Consider the following 21,764-nt stretch of genomic DNA (forward strand, 5'->3'; position numbering starts at 1 on the left):
GGGGAATAAGAGTGAACAATAAATTTTGAAAAGAACAATAAAAATGGGAAGCAAAAACTCCTATGAATTAAAGAGTTTATAATCTAATCAGTTTAAAACATTAAAAAAAGTCATGTCACCTTGGGTTTGAAATTGCCAGTAATTTACTTTCTTAAAAGATCTAGACAAAACCAGGAAATAAGTTTCACAATAGCCTTTGTCTTAAGCACTAGATTAGTAATTAAGAACCCAATCTCCAGGGTTGCTGAGTAGTTGATAATCTGTTCCTAAGTCTCCCAGCACCACAGGGCTTAATGCACATATTAGTAATAATAAGAGTCTTAATTATAAGACTGTTATTCACCATGAGTATACATGCAAGTGCTAACTCACCAACAGGTGTTTTGCTTACTTATTTTCATTTTTTATTACAATTGTTATTTTTAATAGAGCTTTCAATGGCTGCCTGCCACTGAAAGGATAAATTCCAAAATTCAGATTTCGTTATGTAAAATTTTAAGGTCTTTTGCAACCTTTCTCTAGAAGGTACTCTCTGACCTCAACAGATCAATATTTCTCAGCCTTTGGAAAAAACGCTAACTTGGCTCAGAAATTCCCATCAGTAGGTATCAGGTGAAGATCAAGCATGTGTATTATTTTTAAAGTTTTCTCAATGGATTCTAAAGATAAAGGTTGAGAAACACCTTGGGACCCTACCAACCACCTCCATATTCCCTCCTGCAATGATCTTTACCCACTTTCTTGCCAGGTGAACTCTTACCCTTTAAGACTCAATTTACACCACCCCTTTGACTCCTAATGCAAAGAGTCTTCTTGTTATTTTGGCTCTAGCAGGTATCACTGTGTACTACACACTCACTGATAGCTTGTTTTGCATCCTTCTCCTACCCTGTTGACTTTTAGAGGGAAGGCCTGGGTTAAGTTTGCTACCTCGGCACCTAGTTACGGTGTCTAGTGCCCAACACTATGATTCTGCAATAAAAGGTGAATTCATGGAAACAAGTAATAAGTGTTAATACATGGTCTTCTTTCTTTGACCCTTCCCTGATGAACATCAAACAACTGAACGCCATCCAGCTAAGATCATGGGTTCATGCAGTACATAGCCGCTAAAACTGTGCAATTTAAAAAACCCAAAGAAAAACTCCCCAGGGCTTAACCTGGTGGCTTTATTACCACTGAGCTCTTCGAGCCAAGCTCAGGCAAAGTAGGGGCACTGTTTTTGCACAGTGCATAAACTGAGAATGGCATTCACATTTTACATGTTTGAAAAAAAGCAACTATTTTGTGACACATGAAAATTGTATACAATCTAAACTTCCATGTCCTTAGTTTTGTTGGAAAACTGTCATGCCCATTTCTTTACATCTTGTCTATGGCTACTTTTACACAGCAATGGCAGAACTCGGTAGTTGTAACAGTGATCATAGAGATCACAAAGTTAAAAACACTGGCCCTACACTGAGAAGTTGTTTGCAGACCCCTGCTTTAAGCTAACAAGCTGCACATTGTTTTCTCTTTCAAAACTAAATTTGGCTTGTTTTTTCCTAGAGTCAAGCCTACCCAGTGGTACGTTTCTTATGCCATCATCATCCTCATTACTACCATCATTATGGATGTCACTATACATTGCAAGTTTACATTTTTTTTTTTAATGGTTGTCCAGGGAAGGGTTGACTCTAGCAGGCCTGGGCTACCTCAAACCTTGAATATTTTCCAAAACAGCTTGTCCTTAGGATTGGACTTTGGCCAGATCCTGGGAGATGAAATATCAGCCCTTAGAATATTCTCTGCCTGATAAGACTATTTTTGGGCCAGGCATGGTGGCTCATACCTTTAATCCCAGCACTTTGGAAGGCCAATGTGGGAGGATTCCTTGAGGTCAGGAGTTCAAGACCAACCTAGCTAACGTGATGAAACCCCATCTCTACTAAAAATACAAAAATTAGCTGGGTGTGGTGGCGGGCACCAGTAATCCCAGCTACTTGGGAGGCAGAGGTTGCAGTGAGACAAGATCACACCCCTGCACTCCAGCCTGGGTGACAGAGTGAGAGACTCCATCTCAGAAACAAAAAAATTGTTACTGTATGCCTGAGGCCTCGGACCACACTATACAGGTTTGATCCAATTGTTTATGGTAACCATTTATAGTGAATTCCTGTTCCTCACACCTCCATAGCGTGGGCTGAGGTCTGAGTTGGTCAGTCATGCAGGTGCAGCTTGCCTATGTGAGAAGCCTCTAATAAAAACACTGGACACTAAGGCTCAGGTGAGCTTCACTGATAAAACTATGCCTGTGCTATCACATGGCATGTCTGGAAAAATGAAGCACATCTGTGTGACTCCACTGTGAGAGGATACCTGGAAGCTTTCACTGGGTTTCTTCTAAACTTCACCCCATGCACTTTTCCTCTTTGCTAATTTTTCATCTGTATCCTTTTGTTGTAACAAACTAACTGTGAGTGTAACAGCCTTTTTGAACTCTGAGTCCTTCTAATCCATCATAGAACCTGAGAGTGGTCTTCGGGACTCCCAACACAGTTGTGTGGCATAAAATCAAAGTTTATGCTTTTTCCCTTCTGGAGTCAAACACAATACAATGCTCCAAAGAGGGAACATTTACATGAAAGTCTTCAAATTCTTTCACTGCCATTGATGACTGCAGCTGTCCATACATTCTTAGTGGTAGCAACCAGTGGGGCATGAGAGTTGTTAAGGTATTCCATGAATATGTGGCATCTTGAATAGCATCAATGAGGACAGAATTTCTCAAACCTAGCACTATTGACACTTTGGGCTGGATAACTATTTGTGGTCAAGGAATGTCTTGCACATTGTAGGGCGTTTTGAAGCATCCTTGGCCTCCACCCACTGGATGTCAGCAGTGAACGACCCTCCCCAATCCCCACCCCCCACCACCATCCAAGATGTAACAATGAAATGTTTCCAGAAATTGCCAAATTCCCCTAAGAGAAAGGTCACTCCATGTTAAGAATCACTAATCCAGGATTTGGATTAACTAAAGCATTAGTGGGAGGCAACTTGTAGCTAAAAAATAAGCTTTAGAATCACAAAGACACAGCTTTGGCCCCACTCCTTAACTTTAACAGTCAGCACCCACTGGCATCATAACTTCACTGGCTCTAATTTACCTGCAAATGGAAGGTAACAACACTTCTCCTGAAAACTTCTAATTTAAGTACATATATGTAAAGATCTCAACATGAACTCTGGCATGTGGCAGACATTAAATGCAAATGTGTTTTCATTGTTATATGCTGTGACCTAATGAATAGAAGACACTGAGGACATGCCCTCATCCACGCCTACCATGGATGCTGCATAGCAAAGCAGTGAAAAAACATGGGCTTGAAAGTTAGAAAAAAAGGCCTTTATATAATAACCAGATTTTTTCACATAGTAGTTCTGTGATTTGGCAAATGAGGTAAAGTTTTCCCAGAACTCTTGACTTTATAATTTGATCATGAAAATAACGGGATGGCATTTTCATGCGGATTTGAGGTGAAACAAGGTGTGCAGCACAGCGCCTGCACAGAGCAAGTGCCTGGAAGTGGCTTGCTGTTGTTTGATACCTTGAGTTTCTCACTATGTGGACAATAGTAACTTAAAACTTCCCCTGTGAAATTTATCCGGAGTCAGATATCCAAACCACATCTACCTCCCACAGCCTGGATGTGAGGCTTCTTGTATAAGGACCATCTTGACACCCCCTGCTTTTGCAGGGAGCAGTTCTTGACAGACTTCCCACACAAAAGAAAGAGAACCAATTTATTTCAAAAATGCAGTTTTTAGCACATAAGCAAGTACTGATCTTATTTGAAGATCAAAAAACCCCACAGGCTTAATCAAAGATGAGCTGCATTCCCTCTGTGGGACCTAGAAGGACGCAGATAAAAATTAAGGCCAAATATGGGCAGGGCTGGAATAAAATCTGGTAACACAGATGTGGGGAGGAGAGGAAAGAAGCAAAGTGAATTGCAACCAAAAGGGGAGGCAAAGGTAAACAGATGTACAAGATAAACTCTTTGAAGCAGAACATTTCCAGGCTGAAAATCCTTTGCTTGGGGATTAAAATCTGGACTCTCCTGTTCCAGCTCACTGAAGTGCACTACATTTGAATTTGGCAGATGTGTAAACTATACAAAACATCCCAGAGCCAAAGGTCATTGGTTCATGAGGAGCTGTTCTTTATGGCCATGGTTTTGAGTTCAAAGGGCTTGCATGGTAACAGTTACCTTGGAAACCTGCACTGTGCTCTTTCACCCCAGACTGGGCATGCTTTGTACCCAGGACGTTTTTAGCTAAATCACCCCAAGCCCAATGCCAATATAAAACAGAGCAAACCTGTGTCAGGGACCACAGTGATCACAGGTGGGTTCCAGACAGTCTTACTTTTCTCAGATGCTATTGGATACAAATTGTAGGAAGGAAATTGAAAAGAGGTACATCTAAAAGTGTAACTAAAAGTTATTCTCTTAACTGTAATAGACTCTTGGTGGTGGAAGTGGGAGGAAAAAAAATGCGAGGGAGCCTTCATGGACCTTCTTTTGACCCAATTCTGAGATGAATCATGGTTCACACCGGTCCACAGAAAACCAATACCTTTGTATGCATAATCCAAGGTCAAATACAGTTGCCCTTTTGAGATAAGCAATCAAAGAGTGTTATAGCCAACCTCTTCATTTCTAAACTTCATACTGAGATCCAAATCCACTTTCCTATCACCTAGCCCAGCACCAAGTCATGTGATCTGTGGCCAGGTCCTTTCCGACATGCATATAATCAATCGAGGTGACTTTGGTGATCACATGAACCCCTTCTATTTCTATTTTACAGTCTGCGAAGTTCTCTAATGCTCATCCTATTATCTGATCCTCCCTGTAACCCCAGGGTGAGTTTGTTTCAAGACCTGACCACCTTTCAAATGGGACTTTGCAGTCAGGCATGCCGTGTTTTTCATTCCTGTCATTTTCTTTTTCCTCTCAAAACCAGAAATGGTTGCTTTCAGGAGCATCCATTCAGAATCCCCTTTTCCCCCCCAAATTCCACTAATAAGAAGTATCCCTAGGGGTGGTTTTTTGTTATCTTCAAGGTTTTCAAGTTGGTTTACTCTGCATCTCCTTATTTTTATTTTAATTGTATGTTTCTCATCTTTGGGACCTAACTATATCTTAGATCTGCATTTCCATTAGAAGATCTTTGCCTTTCCCTATTGATCATGTCTCATGGAATAATTTAACTCAATTCCAATTTCCCTTTCCAGGCGGGGTGCTCTCCATCCATGGAAGTGAGTTATGTGTGTTCAAGTGGTGCATCTTATGAATCTTGTTAAGCTTTGCTGCCTTATAGCCCCACTGATGGAATATTTAATCACAGAAATGAGTTGGCAGATATGATATACAACGTGGGTGAGCTTTGCAGTGTGTATCTTCCTGGCAATTGAGAAACAGATAAATTCACCGTTTGTCAGCACCATGCTGACAACTTTGTATAACCTTCTGTTATTTATTTTGATTTTGCTTTACTTATTTATGAAGATTAAAGGGGCCATAAATCAACAGTTTCATTGGCTGGATATCGTAATTATCTTTAAAAGATACTACTTTTAAAAATATATATTTTTTTATTAGAAGACAAGGGAAATTCTCACAACGACAGGGAAAGTTATAAGAATCCCCTCTGAGGCCTCTTACTCCAGATTCTTGGAAACACTATTTTTAATTACACTAAATAACACGAGGCCTGCTACTGGGTACAGATATTCCCAGTCTATTTCTCCTTACTGCCTTCAATTTTACTTAAACTCTAAAGAAGGGCCATAGACATTGGCCAAAGGCTTCATGACTCACCTGGATTTGTGTGTGGGGACTTATCCTCATATGTCTTGAATAAACCCCAAGGACTCTGGAGATGATTAGATTGAGAAATTATCAATGCTGTTCTTGCTTTACAGAAAACCACCCATCTCTCCAGGGAGAAGGTGTATATTAATATTTGACATGGGATGTGCTTATGTATGTGTATCTGTCTGAAGACTGGCACGGCATAAGCATTTAGAAGGGTTTTTATAAGTATGACTTGATGAGAATTCAGAAAAGAAAAATCATCCAAAATATACTAGAAATTTCTCAATGCTTCCTTTGCAGTGCATGTGTGAGGGAGAAGGAATGTCATAATTTATCAATGCAAATAGTAATTAAAGGTCCTCATTAAGAAGTGCAATGGCTCTTCCTGCCCTCACCCTGAGTTTGCAGTAAAAATGTACTCCAGGAGTCAAAATGTTACATACAAAAATCAATAACTTGCCTTTTTTTTTTTTTTTTTTTTTTGGAGATGAAGTTTTGCTCTTGTCACCCAGGCTGGAGTACAGTGGTGTACAACCTTGGCTCACTGCAACCTCTGCCTCCCAGGTTCAAGTGATTCTTCTGCCTCAGCCTCCCAAGTAGCTGATATTACAGGTGCATGCCACCATGCCCAGCTAGTTCTTTTGTATTTTTAGTAGAAACGAGGTTTCGCTATGTTGGCCTGGTGTCCAACTCCTGAGACCACTCTCCTCAGCCTCTCAAAATGCTGGAATTACAGGCGTGAGCCACCACGCCTGGCCAATAACTTGCCATTTTATAATTAAAAGAGAAAGTAAATGGTCTACTTTCTCTTTTAAGTCTACTAAATTAGGAAAATTACCTTTAGGAGAGATTGAAAATATTGATTTTAATTTACAAAATATGTGAACTTTTCATGCCCCATTCTGAGACAATTGGAGGCTGGGTTGTTAATTCTGCATAAGCTTCAGAAAATCAAATAATTACACTATGGGGATATTATAAAATATGTCATTAACACACAACCTTATATAGAGAAATGACTAATAAGTCTGGCTTTCTATCTTAAGCAGATACAGAGCCAGCCTACTAAAAATACAAAGCAAATCAATGACAAGGTCTTCATTTCAGCTTTGAGGCACACTCAGAATTGCAAGATAAATTCAGGCTATTTTTATAGCTAGGGAAATTTAAAATGCCCCATAAATTCTTAGTCAGGGATATGTAGATGCATGACAGTAATAATTATACCTGGATATGGAAATGAATGCGCTCTGAATCTACCATTTTGCAGAGGTCCATTCCGTAAATGCAGGTGCCTGAAACTTCAGATTTAAGCCAGCCAGACTTTCAGTGTTTGCAGCTCTTCAAATATTTCAAAAGAATTGCTCTGCAGTGTTAAAATTACAGCAACTTGTCCCCACATTTCTGAATATCGTGAGTTCTGTCTACCTACATACAAATCTACAGTGGAAAAGGAAAGTATGTGGATTTTCCGGATAATCCAGATAGTGGCAGCATGAAACACAGATACTCAGATTTCTCAGGTAACACTTGTTGAATATGGTGGTGGTGGTGGCAGCTGGAATAATACAGAATGATTATGTTACTTCTCTTCTTTCATTCCTTTGGTTTGCACACAGAGCAGTAGCATGATCATAGGAGACAGTCGATGGAATCATGACCTTTAATATTAAGAAAAAAAAAAATGAACAGGCTGGGTGCATCACTTGACATCAGAAGTTCATGACCAGCCTAGCCAACACGGCAAAACCCTGTCTCTACCAAAAAAAAAAAAAAAAAAAAAAAAAAAAAAAAAAAAAAAAAAAAAAAATTAGCCAGGCATGGTAGCGGGCACCTGTAATCCCAGCTACTCAGGAGGCTGAGGCAGGAGAAATGCTTGAACCCAGAAGGTGGAGGTTGTAGTGAGCCGAGATGGTGAGATCGTGCCAGCTTGGGCAACAGCAAAACCATCTCCAAAAAAAAAAAAAAAAAAAAAAAAAAAAAAAAAACCACACAACTCACCAGTATCAACTGATTGTAAAGAACATAAATTCTGAGATGATCAAAGCCTGCTTTCAACATCTGGCCTCCTCCTGACCAGCTGTGAAATCTCAGAGCAGTAATACCAACTTTTTGTATTTTGGTTTCCTCATACGGAAAATTGCCATGAGGATTAAATGCAATAAACTGATGTACAGTGCTTAGAACAGTGCCTGGCCCATAGAAAGTATCCAGTAAATATTAACTTACATTGTAACATTTTGTCTTCCTCTAACCTAATGATCTAACTTCTGAGGCTCAGCCCTGGGCTAATCCGAATAGCTGCTCTAATGTTCTAGAAGTCATGCAGATTAATTTATTCTCATATGTATAAATCGGTCTGAACCGTTTCTGTCATCTTAATGTCCTCCTAAACACCCACAGATACGTTTGTGGCTTTGAAAGCACAAGTAACGGAGATAGTTGGTATTTTCTTCCTTACTAGACCCAAGGGTAACTGACAACTCCATTGCACAGGATCAGAAAAATGTAGAAATGCATTTCTCCCTCTTCACTGCAACGCACGCATCCATACCCTTCCTTCCCACAAGAAGGCTTACTTGTTCTCCCCTCGGCTATTTTAGGCTGAAAATATGCACTCGGATATGCGCATATAGACAGAAACTGATATTTCTTTAACTTCTCCACTCATGGGCAGTGCCTGCTGCAGAGGCATAGAAGCTGTTGTCTGACTTTTCAACCATTTGGAGGATTTGATTTCCTTGCAGCTTTGCACAAAGATGCATCCCAGCAACACATGCCATGTTCTGTGTGTCCCCTGAATAAACTACCATGCCCCTCATCCCAGAAATTAACAACCCCTAAATGAACACGCTGAGAGCTAAAGGACTAGTACTCTCATCAATGAAGAAAAGAATCTCTTCGTCTCATAGTATACTTAGAATTTAGCGGAATACGCGGCTAACTTTCCCTTCCTGGCAAAGCGATGAACATATTCATTTTTATTTACTAAAGGTTTACAGCGGCTGGCTACACACCACTCTTCGTATATTAACGCATTTAATTCTAATAAACACCAATCAGTTTGTTACTATCATCTCCATTTAACAGATGAGGAAACTGAGGCACAGAGAGGTAAAGTAACTTGCCCAGGGTCACACTGCTAGTGAGTACGGGAAGCAGAATTTGAACCTGAGCTGTGTAGGCATGGTTTCCATGTTCCTCACTCAGCAGAGGTGTCTTCTCAGGAGGGTGTGGGGTTCACAATATGATCATGGAAAGCCTGACGGCTAAGTCTGTTCCCCCCATAAGACTGAACACAGCTATTTTGCAGCGTTAGAATCTCTGGACTTAATCCAGGCTCCTGGTAAAACTCACACATGAAGAATAACTCCAAACATCGCCTACATAAAATCCAGGAATCGGTTATCCTGTTGAGCCTTTCCAGATTTACCACATTTTTTAACTTAAATTTTGTCAGACTGGTTGTTGTGCCAGAGTAGCTAAGTTTTCTATGTTCCCTTGTCATCTACAAGGGTCAGTGTTTAGTATCAGGAAAATGACAAAAGTTAGGCAGCCCAGGAAGAAACAAAGGGGTATGACTTACCGTCAAGAGGTTACTAAGGGTGTGGTTCTAGATCAATAGATTATTTATTTCTCCTTATCAAAAAGCAAAAGCCACATCAAAGACTTCTTTTAAATATCCATGTGGCAAATCTACTTCTAAGGTGCTAAGTATTCAATACAGCCTTGTTCAGGAGCAAGGAGACACACAGGCAGTAGTGACGGGCCACGCCTAGGACATCAAGACATGACATCTCAGTCGCTACTGCTTCTGGGTGATGCTCTCCCCAAATTTCTAAGAGAATGGAATTGGTGCTTAGGCAGGGAAGGGGTGAGGAGAGAGACACATTGTGGAAGGCAAACTAGAGAGAGAAGGAATTGCTAAGCGAAATTGATTCATGAACGAAGACAGACAACTTATTTTTTTTTTTAGTTATCGAAATAGGCCTTCCCTTGGCAATTCCAAATCACTCCTGCATTATTGGAATAATGAAGCCAACTCAGCTCTCTGCTTTGCCAGGAAAAAGAAAATGCCAACCCCAAATGGAAATGTATGGCTACAACACACATTCAGGCACATTGAAATACAGTGGGCGCGAGCAGCTCTCCATTTGTTCAATACACTATTGAACAAAGTCACAATGCTTTTTTAGGGCAAAATCAATGTGAATTGTCCTAAGGAACAGTGGCTCCATGCTGACCCCCCCAACCACGAAACTTACACGATTCCCTTGTAATTTTTAAACTGTTTAAAGCACTGTTGATTTTGCCCAAAGAAATCATTCAGAACTTGTTAGGATAGGAATTCACTTGCTTCAGGTTATTTTACAAAACCCATTCATTCTTGGCAGGCAAAGCACATTTAGAAAAGACCGAGAAGACTTCGTGCAAAGAGAAACTATTTACCTGCATAGAATTCGGGACTGTAGACCGCACCCACAACTGGATTCAATTTCCAGCCTTAAAACAAATACACAAAAACATTATTATCACATTTGATTCAACATCTTATATAATTGCAAATGAATCACAAATCAAATGGGTTAAATTATTTTGTATTTTAAAATGTACAGGAGGTGGTGTTTGGGCAAGCATAAAAATATGTAAAAATCATACATAAGAAAATAGATTCATGCCCTCCTTTGATTTTCTGCCAGTGCAAGTTAATGGAATGGAAACTACTGACTAGCCACAAGTGAATCCTTTGAAAATGACATGGTAATTAATTTTCTACTCTATCAATATTTTTTAGAACTACTATAATAATTTCAATTTTTTGTCTTCATATATCACTGCTAGATAATCTATCACACCCCTCTGCATTAAGTTCACAGAAATTAGAAAGCTTGCATAAACAAAATTCTTGGCAGCAATATATTCTAACAATTGTCATTCCTAATTATAACCTCAAGATACTAGAGAATTCCAAAGTGCTTCGTGAAGACCAAAGAAAATGATATTTTATCCCCTAGAGATTTACTGTGGAATACATTTTAATGCATTCAGGAGCCGTAAAAAATTTTTAATCAATGCATGATATCTAAGGTAACTTTCAGATAACCTGTATATATGATGAATGGAATCCTGTAATTTTCCAAATGTTCTGGATGGAGAGGTTTTTGTAAAATGAATCCTGGCCCTTTAGAAATCTTTACTCACAAAAAAGAGCATACAAGAATTTTTACAAATTGGAAAGCACATTACATATATGCTGGGCATTATTTACGGAACAATTTCCACAGAATAACATTTTAGGGTTTTGTGATTGTTTCCTGCTCCTACTGGTTAAGCCTTTATAAAAGCATCCATGTGGGAGCCGGGTGCGGTGGCTCACGCCTGTAATCCCAGCACTTTGGGAGACTGAAACAGGCAGATCAGGAGGTCAGGAGTTTGAGACCAGCCTGGCCAACATAGTGAAACCCCATCTCTACTGAAAATACAAAAAATTAGCCAGGCGTGGTGGTGGGCACCTGTAATCCCAACTACTTGGGAGGCAGAGGCAGGAGAATCGCTTGAACCTGGGAGGCAGAGGTTGCAGTAAGCTGAGATCACGCCATTGCACTCCAGCCCAGGTGACAGTGCAAGACTCCATCTCAAAAGAAATAAAGAAAAAAACTCCATGCAGGCCAGACACGGTGGCTCATGCCTGTAATCTTACCACTTTGAGAAGCCAAGGCAGGCAGATCACTTGAGGCTAGGGGTTTCCAGAGACCAGCCTGGCCAACATGGCGAAACCTTGACTCTACTAAAAATATAAAGTAGTACCAACTAATCAGGCTGAGACATGAGAATCGCTTGAACCTAGGAGTCAGAGGTTGCAGTGAGCTGAGATGGTGCCACTGCACTCTAGCCTAGGTGACAGGGCGAGACTCTGTCTCAAAAAGAAAAAAAAAAAACCTTGAAAGACAGAGGAGGGTAAGATGTGTACTCCTTTTGCTCTGAGTCCTTGAGCAGAGGATCAAATACTAAAGATCCTTTAATAAATGTTTCTGAGAAAAGGCAATGATAAAAGTTTGAAAGTGAAGGAAGGTATTTTTGACAGTAAGAACTCCCCGTGGTCTGCAGAGAAGAGAGAGGTGTGATTTTCTGCCCCACCTAAGAATAGACCAGAGGTGTTCCTAATATCCACTAAGGAAAACGGAGGCTCACTAACTCAACAGGCCAGTATGTCTGTTGAAATCCAGAACTTTCTAAAACTTGATAAGAATGTTTTCTAAGAACTTTCAATTCCAACTTGAAGAAGCTAGGTGGTTTACAGCCCCTGAGTTGATCTTAGAATAGTTTCTCAAAGTGTTAACACTTCAATTACCTGGGAGGCATATTTAATTCCTAGGCCCCATTTTTAGAGCGACAGAAAGAAACATGAAATTCTAAGACCTATTGCCCTACCGGTTTCTGAAATTCCATACTGACACCCTCCTCTCTTGTATTAATCACATCTTGCCTTATAAGAATTTCTATAGTGATGGAAAAATAAATATTAGTTCAGACATTTCAGAATGTGTTTTATGAGTATGGAAATGACTTCAATTTGACCAACTGAAATTCCACTGCTTCCTTTTTTCTTAAAAAAAGTCCAATTCCTGAGGATATGGAAATTAATGTCTACATTTCAACTTGGAGTCTAAAAAAAAAGTACAAAAAACTAGTAGAAAATAAAGCTGCAGACATTCACAGAAACCTAGAATTTGTGAACTCAATCTATATGGGGTCACGAATAATTAAGTGCTCACTCTTCATCTTTCTACTGTTCTCCATCTCATACCCTACTGATGCTCCTCCCTCTTATTGGTAGTGGAGATGGTGTCTTTTCCATACTGTTCATCTCAGGTTTTGTTTTTTGAATATCCTTGCTTATCCTTACTACCTTAAATACTTTCTTCTGCATATAAGACTTGCTTTTCCTTTTCATTGAAGGTATACTTATCAATGAATTTTGGTGTAGCTCTTAAAGATTGTAAATTTGCCAGTGGCCTCATTTTTCTAAAAATAAAACAAAAAAATTACAGATCTCTCAGGGGCATTTGAGGCTGCCTAGAAATCATGTTTATCTCATCTGCCTACCTACGTATCCATCTATCTACTGACCTTTCTATCTATCCACCTGTAATCTGCTGTTTGTTTCCCTGTCTTCCTGCAAGTTATGAGTTTGCGAAGTCTACCCATGGCAATCTCTTCATAAAAAAAAATAGAAAATAAATGATATTCTCATATTCTCCCTCATCAGGAGATCTGTGCTATCTCATGTTTGCAACTATCAATTGTGAGAAATGTAATTGATAGTCTCCTCTACAAGAAAACAACTGGGAATCTGTGTGCCACAAAATGAAATGCTCTGGTCATTATGGGAACATGACTGCAGATGTCAACCTTCTTCCCATCCTTGATCCCTTCTAAACAAGGCTACCCCACTCCCACTGTAGGAAACCAAAGTCCTTTTTGAACTCGACAATGCACGTGAAAACCCAATTTCTAGTCTCCCTCTTCTCCCTCTACTCATGAAACCTGTTACTCAGCAAGTCTTTCTCCCTTCAGCAAATGGCATCTCCATCTACTTGGTTGCTCAAAATAAAATTCATCAATACTTCCTTGATTCCTCTCTTACCCTCATACCCCATGTGCAATCCATTAGAAAATTCTGTTGGTTAAAACTTGAAAATTTCTTCCCTCCTTCTCCATTGCCACCACTACAGACCAAGGCATTCCCATCTCTACTTGGACAGGTCCAACAGCAGAAATGCCCCAATTCTCACCATCTCCTCTTCCTCCTCCTTCCCCCATGTCCATTCTGGTCATAGTGACCAAAGCAGTTTTTAAAAAGAACATCAGCTTTGTCATCCTGCTACTCAGAATTCAATAGCTCCTTCCCAACTTAAGATCAGCACACATGTCTTACCTTAGTGAAAAAGCACACACTGACTATTAACCAAACTATTTGGTACCACTTTGGTACCATTTCCCTTTGTTTCCCTATCCCCTTCTCTCCCAGCTACAGTAATACTGGCCATTTTCATCTTTATAAAACCCCCCAAGATCACCGTATATCAAAGTCTCTTTGTATCCACTTCTCCTTATCCTTGGAGAACTCTCCAGTTCTTCACAAAGTCGACTTGATGTTATTTAGGGCTCTGGAGTCTTCTCAGAACATGCCACTTAATGTCACTTTCCCACCTCCTCTTAGAGTTACTCTTAGATTCCATGATTCCATTCCCAGTTTTATTTTCTGCATTGCCGTTAATACTATCTGGATTTAACTTCTTTCTTTGCTTGCTCTTAATTGTCTTTTATAACCATTCTCCCTCATCAAAATTAACAGCCAAGCAGGCAAGACTGCTGTCCAACATGAATCTCCAGCACCTAAAACATTGTTTGGCAAAGTAAGCATTCCATAAGTATTTACTTGGTTTTTCTGTAAATAAAGGAATATAGAGTTTCTCCTAAGAGACTAATTTTTTTTTTTTTTTTGGCTCTGATTATGTCTCCTTCCAATCTTCAAGGACCTGCTTCACATAGGGCTATATATTAAATAAAGAATCCTGTTAGGGATGACTGTTGTCCCGGTTGCTTAGTTGAATTACTTTTTTGATGTAGGCATTTATTGCTATACACTTTTTGATTAGCACTGCTTTTGCTGTATCCCATAGACTTTGGCATGTCATGTCTCCATTTTAATTTATATCAGAAAATTTTAAAATTCCTTCACTGACCCAGTGGACATTCAGGAGCACACTGTTGAATTTCCAAGTATTTGTACAGGTTCCAAAGTTCCTCTTGCTATTGAATTCTAGTTTTATTCTATTATGGTCTAAGAAAATACTTGATATAGTTTAAAATTTTTTTAAATTTATTGAGACTTGTTTGGTGGCCTGACATGTGGTTTACCCTGGAGAATGTTCCATGTGTTGATGAGAAGATGTACTCTGCAGCTGCTGGATAAGGTATTCTGTAAATGTCGGTTATGTCCATTTGGTCTAGAATCCAGCCCTTGAAAATCACCTCCACTCAGACTTACAGAGCTCATGTGGGCTTATGTAAATGCATGCAAATCACATGCAAATGGACCCACATTCCCTGTGACTCCTTCTCGTACCTGAAAGAGACCCTTGGGATAACCCTGCTGGAGATAAGAGTCTGCACTGTCAGGAAGACGAACAAAATGATCCCATTTTTAATTTCTTAGGCAGTTTGTGTATGTCCCCAGGCCTTGCAAATTCAGAGATTTTGATCAAGGACATTAAACTGAACAATGAGGCTTACAACAAAAGGAGAACAGCAGATAAGGCCCACTGGTCCCAGCCTCCCAGGGCCCCTCCAGCCTTGCAACAAGGCAATGGAGCAGAGACCAGATGTCTTGGGGTCTGGCTCTATCAGACACACAAGCAGTTTAGACCCCTCTGTGGCCGGGAATCAAGGGGCTATATCCGAATTGGCACTCCCCTCCCCAAATTTAGCTTGTCACAGGTCAAGTGTCAGCATTTCTAAAAGATGCTGGCTACGACCTATGTTAACTATGTTACCTATGACTGCATTGGGTGTTAAAAGACCAAGTCTGAATGTGCACACAAAAAACATCAGCACAGGCTTTCTCTAAGGCTTTGCTGGGTTACATATCAAGGGAACGCATTCCAGAGAGCATCCTTATGTACACTACAGGAGTTACAAAAACTGCCTGTCAATGCTTTCTAAAGACATATACTAAGGATGCCAGAGACCTGGCAGCTGACACGGTACAGGAGGCAACTCTCAAATACCAAACAAAAAGAAGTGAGGTGTGCGTTGGGTACAAAGGTGTTTTGTTTGGGTTCACTCAGTATTCTTTAATGGCGTGTATTTATTGCCAATATTTAAATTCCGTCTAAAATACGGGATTTCTATTTCTCTTGAAACATTGCTACAAATGGTAACTTTAAGCTGAGAATCCCTCATAGACAGAGTTATTAGAGGTGGCCAGGGGCTAGTGCATTTAACTTCCCACTTAGTCACATGTGCCACTGCTCCCCATCGTGAGCTTGATGTGGAGATCAAATGTTTGAGATCTTTTATTGTTACTTTGTGGTGGTAGTGCTGTTGATTTTTCCTTGTAGATAAATATTTTGCTTTACTTCAGTAAGGAAACAATAGCCAGTCCCAAAAGACTGAGTTTTTCAAAGACTCTCTCTTTTACCTGTTCAGCCCCTTTTAGCATCTGAAGAATTGATCCTTAAACTAGTATCTATCAGGGAATTCAACTATCCATGACAATAAAGGAATAATATGATTTAATATTGAGACTGTGTAATCAAATACTACTGGGCTATAAATAGTAGTAAAAAAAAATCTTTTAGGGCGCTTTGCATGCTTAGCATTGTGTTGAGTACTTGATCTCTCATAATTATCACAAAGAACTATGATGTAGTTCCCATCATTTGTTTGGTTCCCACTAGAGAGCTGGCACATGGAGAGTTTAAACAACTTGCCTACGATTCAACAGCCAGTGACTGGCAGAACTGATACTGGCAACGAAGTCTACCTCTCTCCAGGGTCTTGGATTTGTTTGCCCCATTTTCATCCTTCCTAACATCTCTAAGAAAATGAAAAAGCCATATCTAGCACCCATGCTTCCCCAGTATCCAGGAAATCCTTGTGAATTCAGCTCTCGATCTTGTAATGCAGATCCAACATCTGATCCCCCAAAGAATACAGCAAACCCCAACTCCTCCGCGTGGGTAGGTGTCCTTAGGAGAAATAGCAATAGAGAAATAGTCCAATTCCCTCTTTGGGTAACCTTTCAATAGAACATCCAGAAGCCTACAGCTCATTCTACAGCTTTTCCTTATGTCATTGTTTAAATATCCTGAGAATAGCATCCACACCCTCTATGTTACGAACCATACACCTCTCTAACAGACAGGTATCCCATCACATTTAGAATTCAGTCTTTTTTATCACTGGAAACTTTGCAGCTGCTAAAACTTTTTCTGGATATGTGATTGAGGTAATGTATGAATGTGATGCTGGCATTGATAACTATATTTCATCACCTGGAGATGACCTGAAACTTTGATAGCTCTAGTAATTTATAATTTTGCTGAAGTACAATTTCTATGCTTTGCGAGAATGAAATATGAAGCTAATGAGTGAACCTCACCGATGGCTTAATTTTCTCATTTCAATGGGACTTTATTGGTCCTGACTTACCCTCTTTTGCCATAACTCTATCCTCCTGCCTATTAAGGATTTGAGAGGGCCCTATATTTTATCAGTAATATTGTATTGCCACTTAAGGGAATTTATTTGTAGTGGCGATACTCATGAGTTGAAACTTGGGACTACTTTTCTTTGAATACCAAAGTTCTCCATAATCTCCACTACAGAAGCCACAGTCTTTATATAATTAGAATTGACATTTGTTTTAAATAAATTCTACTGTGTCTATCCATCAACTCCTTCGGTGCCATACTCAGTATGTGTGACACGAACAATTCTGAGTTCCCTTTTGCAGGTACATGGATGAGAGACCTGTATGACTGACTTAATCCTGGAAACTGAGTGCATGGCTACCTAGAATGGGACATGGGATGTGCAAGGCAACATCGGGCAGGAACACGAGGTTGCACATTTAGCAATTTTTTTACTATTGTAGTTGATTGCCACTTGAGTGCATTTCTACAAGAAGACAAAGGGAAAGTGATGCCTGATACACACACGCAGGCAGGGTCACAAGATTCTGTTACTTCATAATAAAAAGAAAATGCTAGGCCAGAAGTGGTGGCTCATGCCTATAATCCTAGCATTTTTGGAGGCCGAGACAGGCAGATTGCTTGAGCTCAGGAGTTCGAGACTAGCCTGGGCAACATGGTGAAACTTCATCTCTACAAAAAGTAAAAAACTAGCTGGGCATTGTGGCATGTGGCTGTAATCCCAGCTACCAGGGAGGATTGCTTGAGCCTGGGAGGCGAGGTTGCAGTGAGCCAAGATTGTGCCACTGCCCTCCAGCCTGGGTGAAAAAGTGAGACCCTGTCTCAAAAAAGAAAAAAAAAATTGCTTTATTACTTCATCTTCTCTAGCCTCAATGTTGCATCTCTAAAGTAGGGATAATCATGTCCTCTTTACAGGACTTCATGTGTGTCTAGTGCACTTAAAATGCCTCATATAATGCATACCTCATATTCCAGAAAGCCTAGTTATTTATAAACGGGCTTTGAATTGTGTTTAAAAAATCCTACAGGACTAGTTTTCAGTCCCTGGGCATAAAATTGATCAATAACTCTTTTAAAATAAATATACATGCACATGGCTTATGGAATAATATTTGGCTTTTGTTGCTCTAGCTTCTCACTCGGCACACATGAGCAGCTAGTCATAAACAGGCTCGCATGTGCCTGGGCAACTGTGCAACTTTGTAATTAAAGACTGCCCAACCGTCAGGTTGATGTTACCATGTTTTAAATCTAGCAAGTTTCAGAGTCACTGCTTTTACCCACGTAGAAAGGGCTGTATGACACATAAATCAGGTTTGCTTCAGTTCCGCACTGGCCATTAAAAAGTCTGGTGTGAAGATAGTCTTTACCATTTAAGGGCATGTCTTGGTTGCTAAAGCTGAGAAAAATGGTCAGCAGAATAAGCAATTCTTCTGGTCTTTCAACTTAGAGCCCTATTACATAGATGGTATATCCCTGTTTAATGATGCCCCTTTTAAAATTAAGAGAAAACTGACTGTCAAATTGGTAGTCACTGGCAAAGAAATAGGAAAAACAAAACTACCAAGTGACAATACATTGCTAATCACAATAAAACAAAATGATCTAACAATCAGTATTTAGTTCTGATTGAACCCATTTATCTGTTTTGTGTAATATTATGTAACCACTGAAATGAATTAGTCTAATCTTTATATATTGAAAGAACTCTATATAGATTTATAAAAACCCAATTATCAGGTGTATCATATTAGTCACATAAAAATATACAATACTGTGAATACTACAAATGAACACCTATTACGTGCATAGGCATGAATACGCAAAATAAAACTAGACAGCAATCTGTAATTGTGGCTTCCTGTGATGGGGAGGTAGGAAACCAGGGTGGCAGTGGAGTTATTTAAAATATATTTTAGACTTGTTTTTAATGTTGCTTTTAAAAAGTATCTCCTTGTGCAATTAAAACTTTAGAAGTATAAAATTCCATATATCTCCTTTTGATGTAATAAAGTTATATTATTTTCATAAACCTGAATCAAAGAAAAAATGTCAGTCTCACAATTTAACACAACAATTAGCATTTTGGCATGTTATCATTTCTCTAAACTTATGCTATAAACATTTATTTCAATTTTTTAATTATGAGACCCTTTATGGTCTGTATCCTGCTCATTTTAATGGGCATAATATTCTACCCTGTGTCTATACTTCAACTTCATTGCTTTAATTTTTGGTACAATTAAGTATGTGATTAACATAGTGGCAGGTTTCTCCCCCATATATCTTAAGAGATACTTATTTTGAGAAGAATTAAAGAATCAAAATGTTTGAACATTTTTTAATGACTCATATGTGAATGCTTTTTAGGAGTTTTCAGAAGTTTTATTGATAAGAACAGAAATTGCATTATCCTCATGGGGTCTGCAATACACAGCAACATTCTCAACTAGCCCAAAATAACACTGAGCAGCCCAGAGAGGAATAAATAACTCACTCACACGTTCTGATAACCCTGTGGAATTCAGACATGAGGTATCCTCCAAACCACTTCAAATGCCTAATCTTTCTGGAGAAGACTCAAAGACAGAATAAATGATGTGATTGCACCTCCAGGAATGATTAGTAATCAACGAGGAGATGGTGTTGAAAAGCAAACAAACTAAACCTCCAATTCTCCCCTCAACTTACTGTAATAACCAATTAAATTACCAAACTAATTTCCAAATAATTGCTATATCTCAATCCCAAACAAGAGTTATTCTAGAAAGAAGGGAAAAAGGGCATACACACTTAACCTGAACACTCCATTTGCCTTTGTTGTGAAAATAATCTTATTGATGTAGGTGGTTCACTGTAGCAGCAGGTCAGTAGTAAAAACAGTGTCAATGCCCAGCAAACACAGCTTGTTGTAATAGAATCTCTGGTTAAATTTACTTGAAGAGTTAGAGGTAGAGAGAATTTCTTGTAAAAGGCCAATCTCTACTTACCATTTGTATAAGGGTTGACGGTCTTTTTATTTGTCATTACACGTGCTGTGGCATTATTTACCTATGTACATAGAAAACTCAAATAAGCACATATTCTAGGGCCAGCTCCCAATTCAATTAGTTGCATGCATTATGACCGTGATTACTTATTAAAAAAAGAAAACTGAAAACTAAAATGCATTTTAATTTATAAAAGGCAGTAGGTGCATAACAAAATCATACATTTTAAAAATTACATGTACTTCATAACCATTTAACTTACAAATCATTTCAATAAAGCAATGTCATATCATTAAGAGTTTAATAAAGAGACAGTAAAAGCAAATTAAAAGATACTGCATAATTGAAGATTTAAAAGCATGCGTGTACTCCATGGTAACACAGAAACAATATTTTTTTAACATAAAATAAAATTTATATGAAGGAGCATGCAGTGGAGAAGAGAGAATAGACAAGGTACAAGGGAACATAAATGTCAAAAAAAGGGACAAACAAGTCTTAGCCGTGTGCAACACTTTAAGAGGAAAGAACCATCAGAAAAGCAACATCTAGCATTCAACACTTGGAACAAGAGCCTTTTACATCGCAAGAATTAACAAAATCATTCAAGCTTTAAAGTCACAGCTAACAAAAGGATAAAAGAGAGGGTGCATTGTTTAACACAATATGGAGTTAACAATCTGAGTAAGATGTGCACCGGTCATAACTCAATCCAGTCAGTGCCTCCCAGGCTAGCTTAGAACGTACACTCAATTACAGGCGTACCAATATCCAAAAAAATAGAGCATCAAGAAAACTTAATACGACAAGTCAAAAAAATTCACGTGGTATATATATGTATATAGATATATCAGCACTAAATACGTGAAACGGCAGATGGACTTCACCACTTACCATTCACCACCATCGCCAGCATGGGTTTGTATACAGTTACCATGGTTACTGAGAGTTTGGTGAGGGGCCTAAGCGTTATCGTCGAAGGGGAAAATGAAAGGCAAAATATGCAACATCTTACTCCAAAGACTAAAGCATTTGTAACTGGTATTAAAAAAAAAAATTTAACAAATATGACCCTGTGGCTATGTTGCGGGAGATCCCAGTGGCACAAATAGCAGACTCTGAGTGTCAGTATTTTGGTATTTATGCTTTCAGTGAACAGGGGCCAGATACTGAACAGGAAATCCTGTTTGGTTATTCACTTTGTTATCAAAAGGATACAGAAATTCAAACTGGCTTCTTAAAAAAAAAAATCAGAGGTTTAGTAAAAACCTCTCATTTTTTTTTTCCAAAAAACAAAAAATACAATCTTTTTTGCTTTCCCAATTTGGTTTAATTTGCAAACCACTGTGGATCCCTCTTCAACCCTGAAGTGGAAAGAAAAAGAAAAATAAACTGTTCTGTATTTTATTTGGTTTGCAACACTGTCTATTCTTTGGAACCTATTGCACCCATTAATTATAAAACATAGAAAATAACAACAACAACAAAAAACCCTTTCCGATTAACCTTTTTTTTGTCTCACGTTTGCCATCCACCTTTCAGTGGTAATAAGAGTAACATAATAAAGTAAAATTTAAAAAAAAAGTAAGGCCAGTTTTCCTTTTTATATATAAATATATATATATATATATATAAACAATGAGGGGGAATAGGGTCACATACAAGACGCCAATGATGCATCTGGA

The 21,764-nt window shown here is 38.9% G+C and overlaps 1 protein-coding gene across 12 annotated transcripts in view; it reads right to left on the reverse strand.

The window, feature by feature from the left end:
- The window catches only part of RBFOX1 (RNA binding fox-1 homolog 1), a 1,702,422-nt gene that overhangs the window by 95,729 nt on the left and 1,584,929 nt on the right, over positions 1–21,764 (reverse strand). For all 12 annotated transcript variants that reach the window (XM_025370432.1, XM_025370433.1, XM_025370439.1 and 9 more), the window contains 2 exons: positions 20,080–20,140; positions 10,317–10,370 (listed from right to left, as the gene is read on the reverse strand). In XM_025370432.1, the coding sequence (XP_025226217.1) occupies positions 10,317–10,370; positions 20,080–20,140 (115 nt within the window). The remainder of the gene's footprint in view (positions 1–10,316; positions 10,371–20,079; positions 20,141–21,764) is intronic.

Source organism: Theropithecus gelada, chromosome 20 (genome assembly GCF_003255815.1).
Source record: "Theropithecus gelada isolate Dixy chromosome 20, Tgel_1.0, whole genome shotgun sequence".
Lineage (NCBI taxonomy): Eukaryota > Metazoa > Chordata > Mammalia > Primates > Cercopithecidae > Theropithecus > Theropithecus gelada.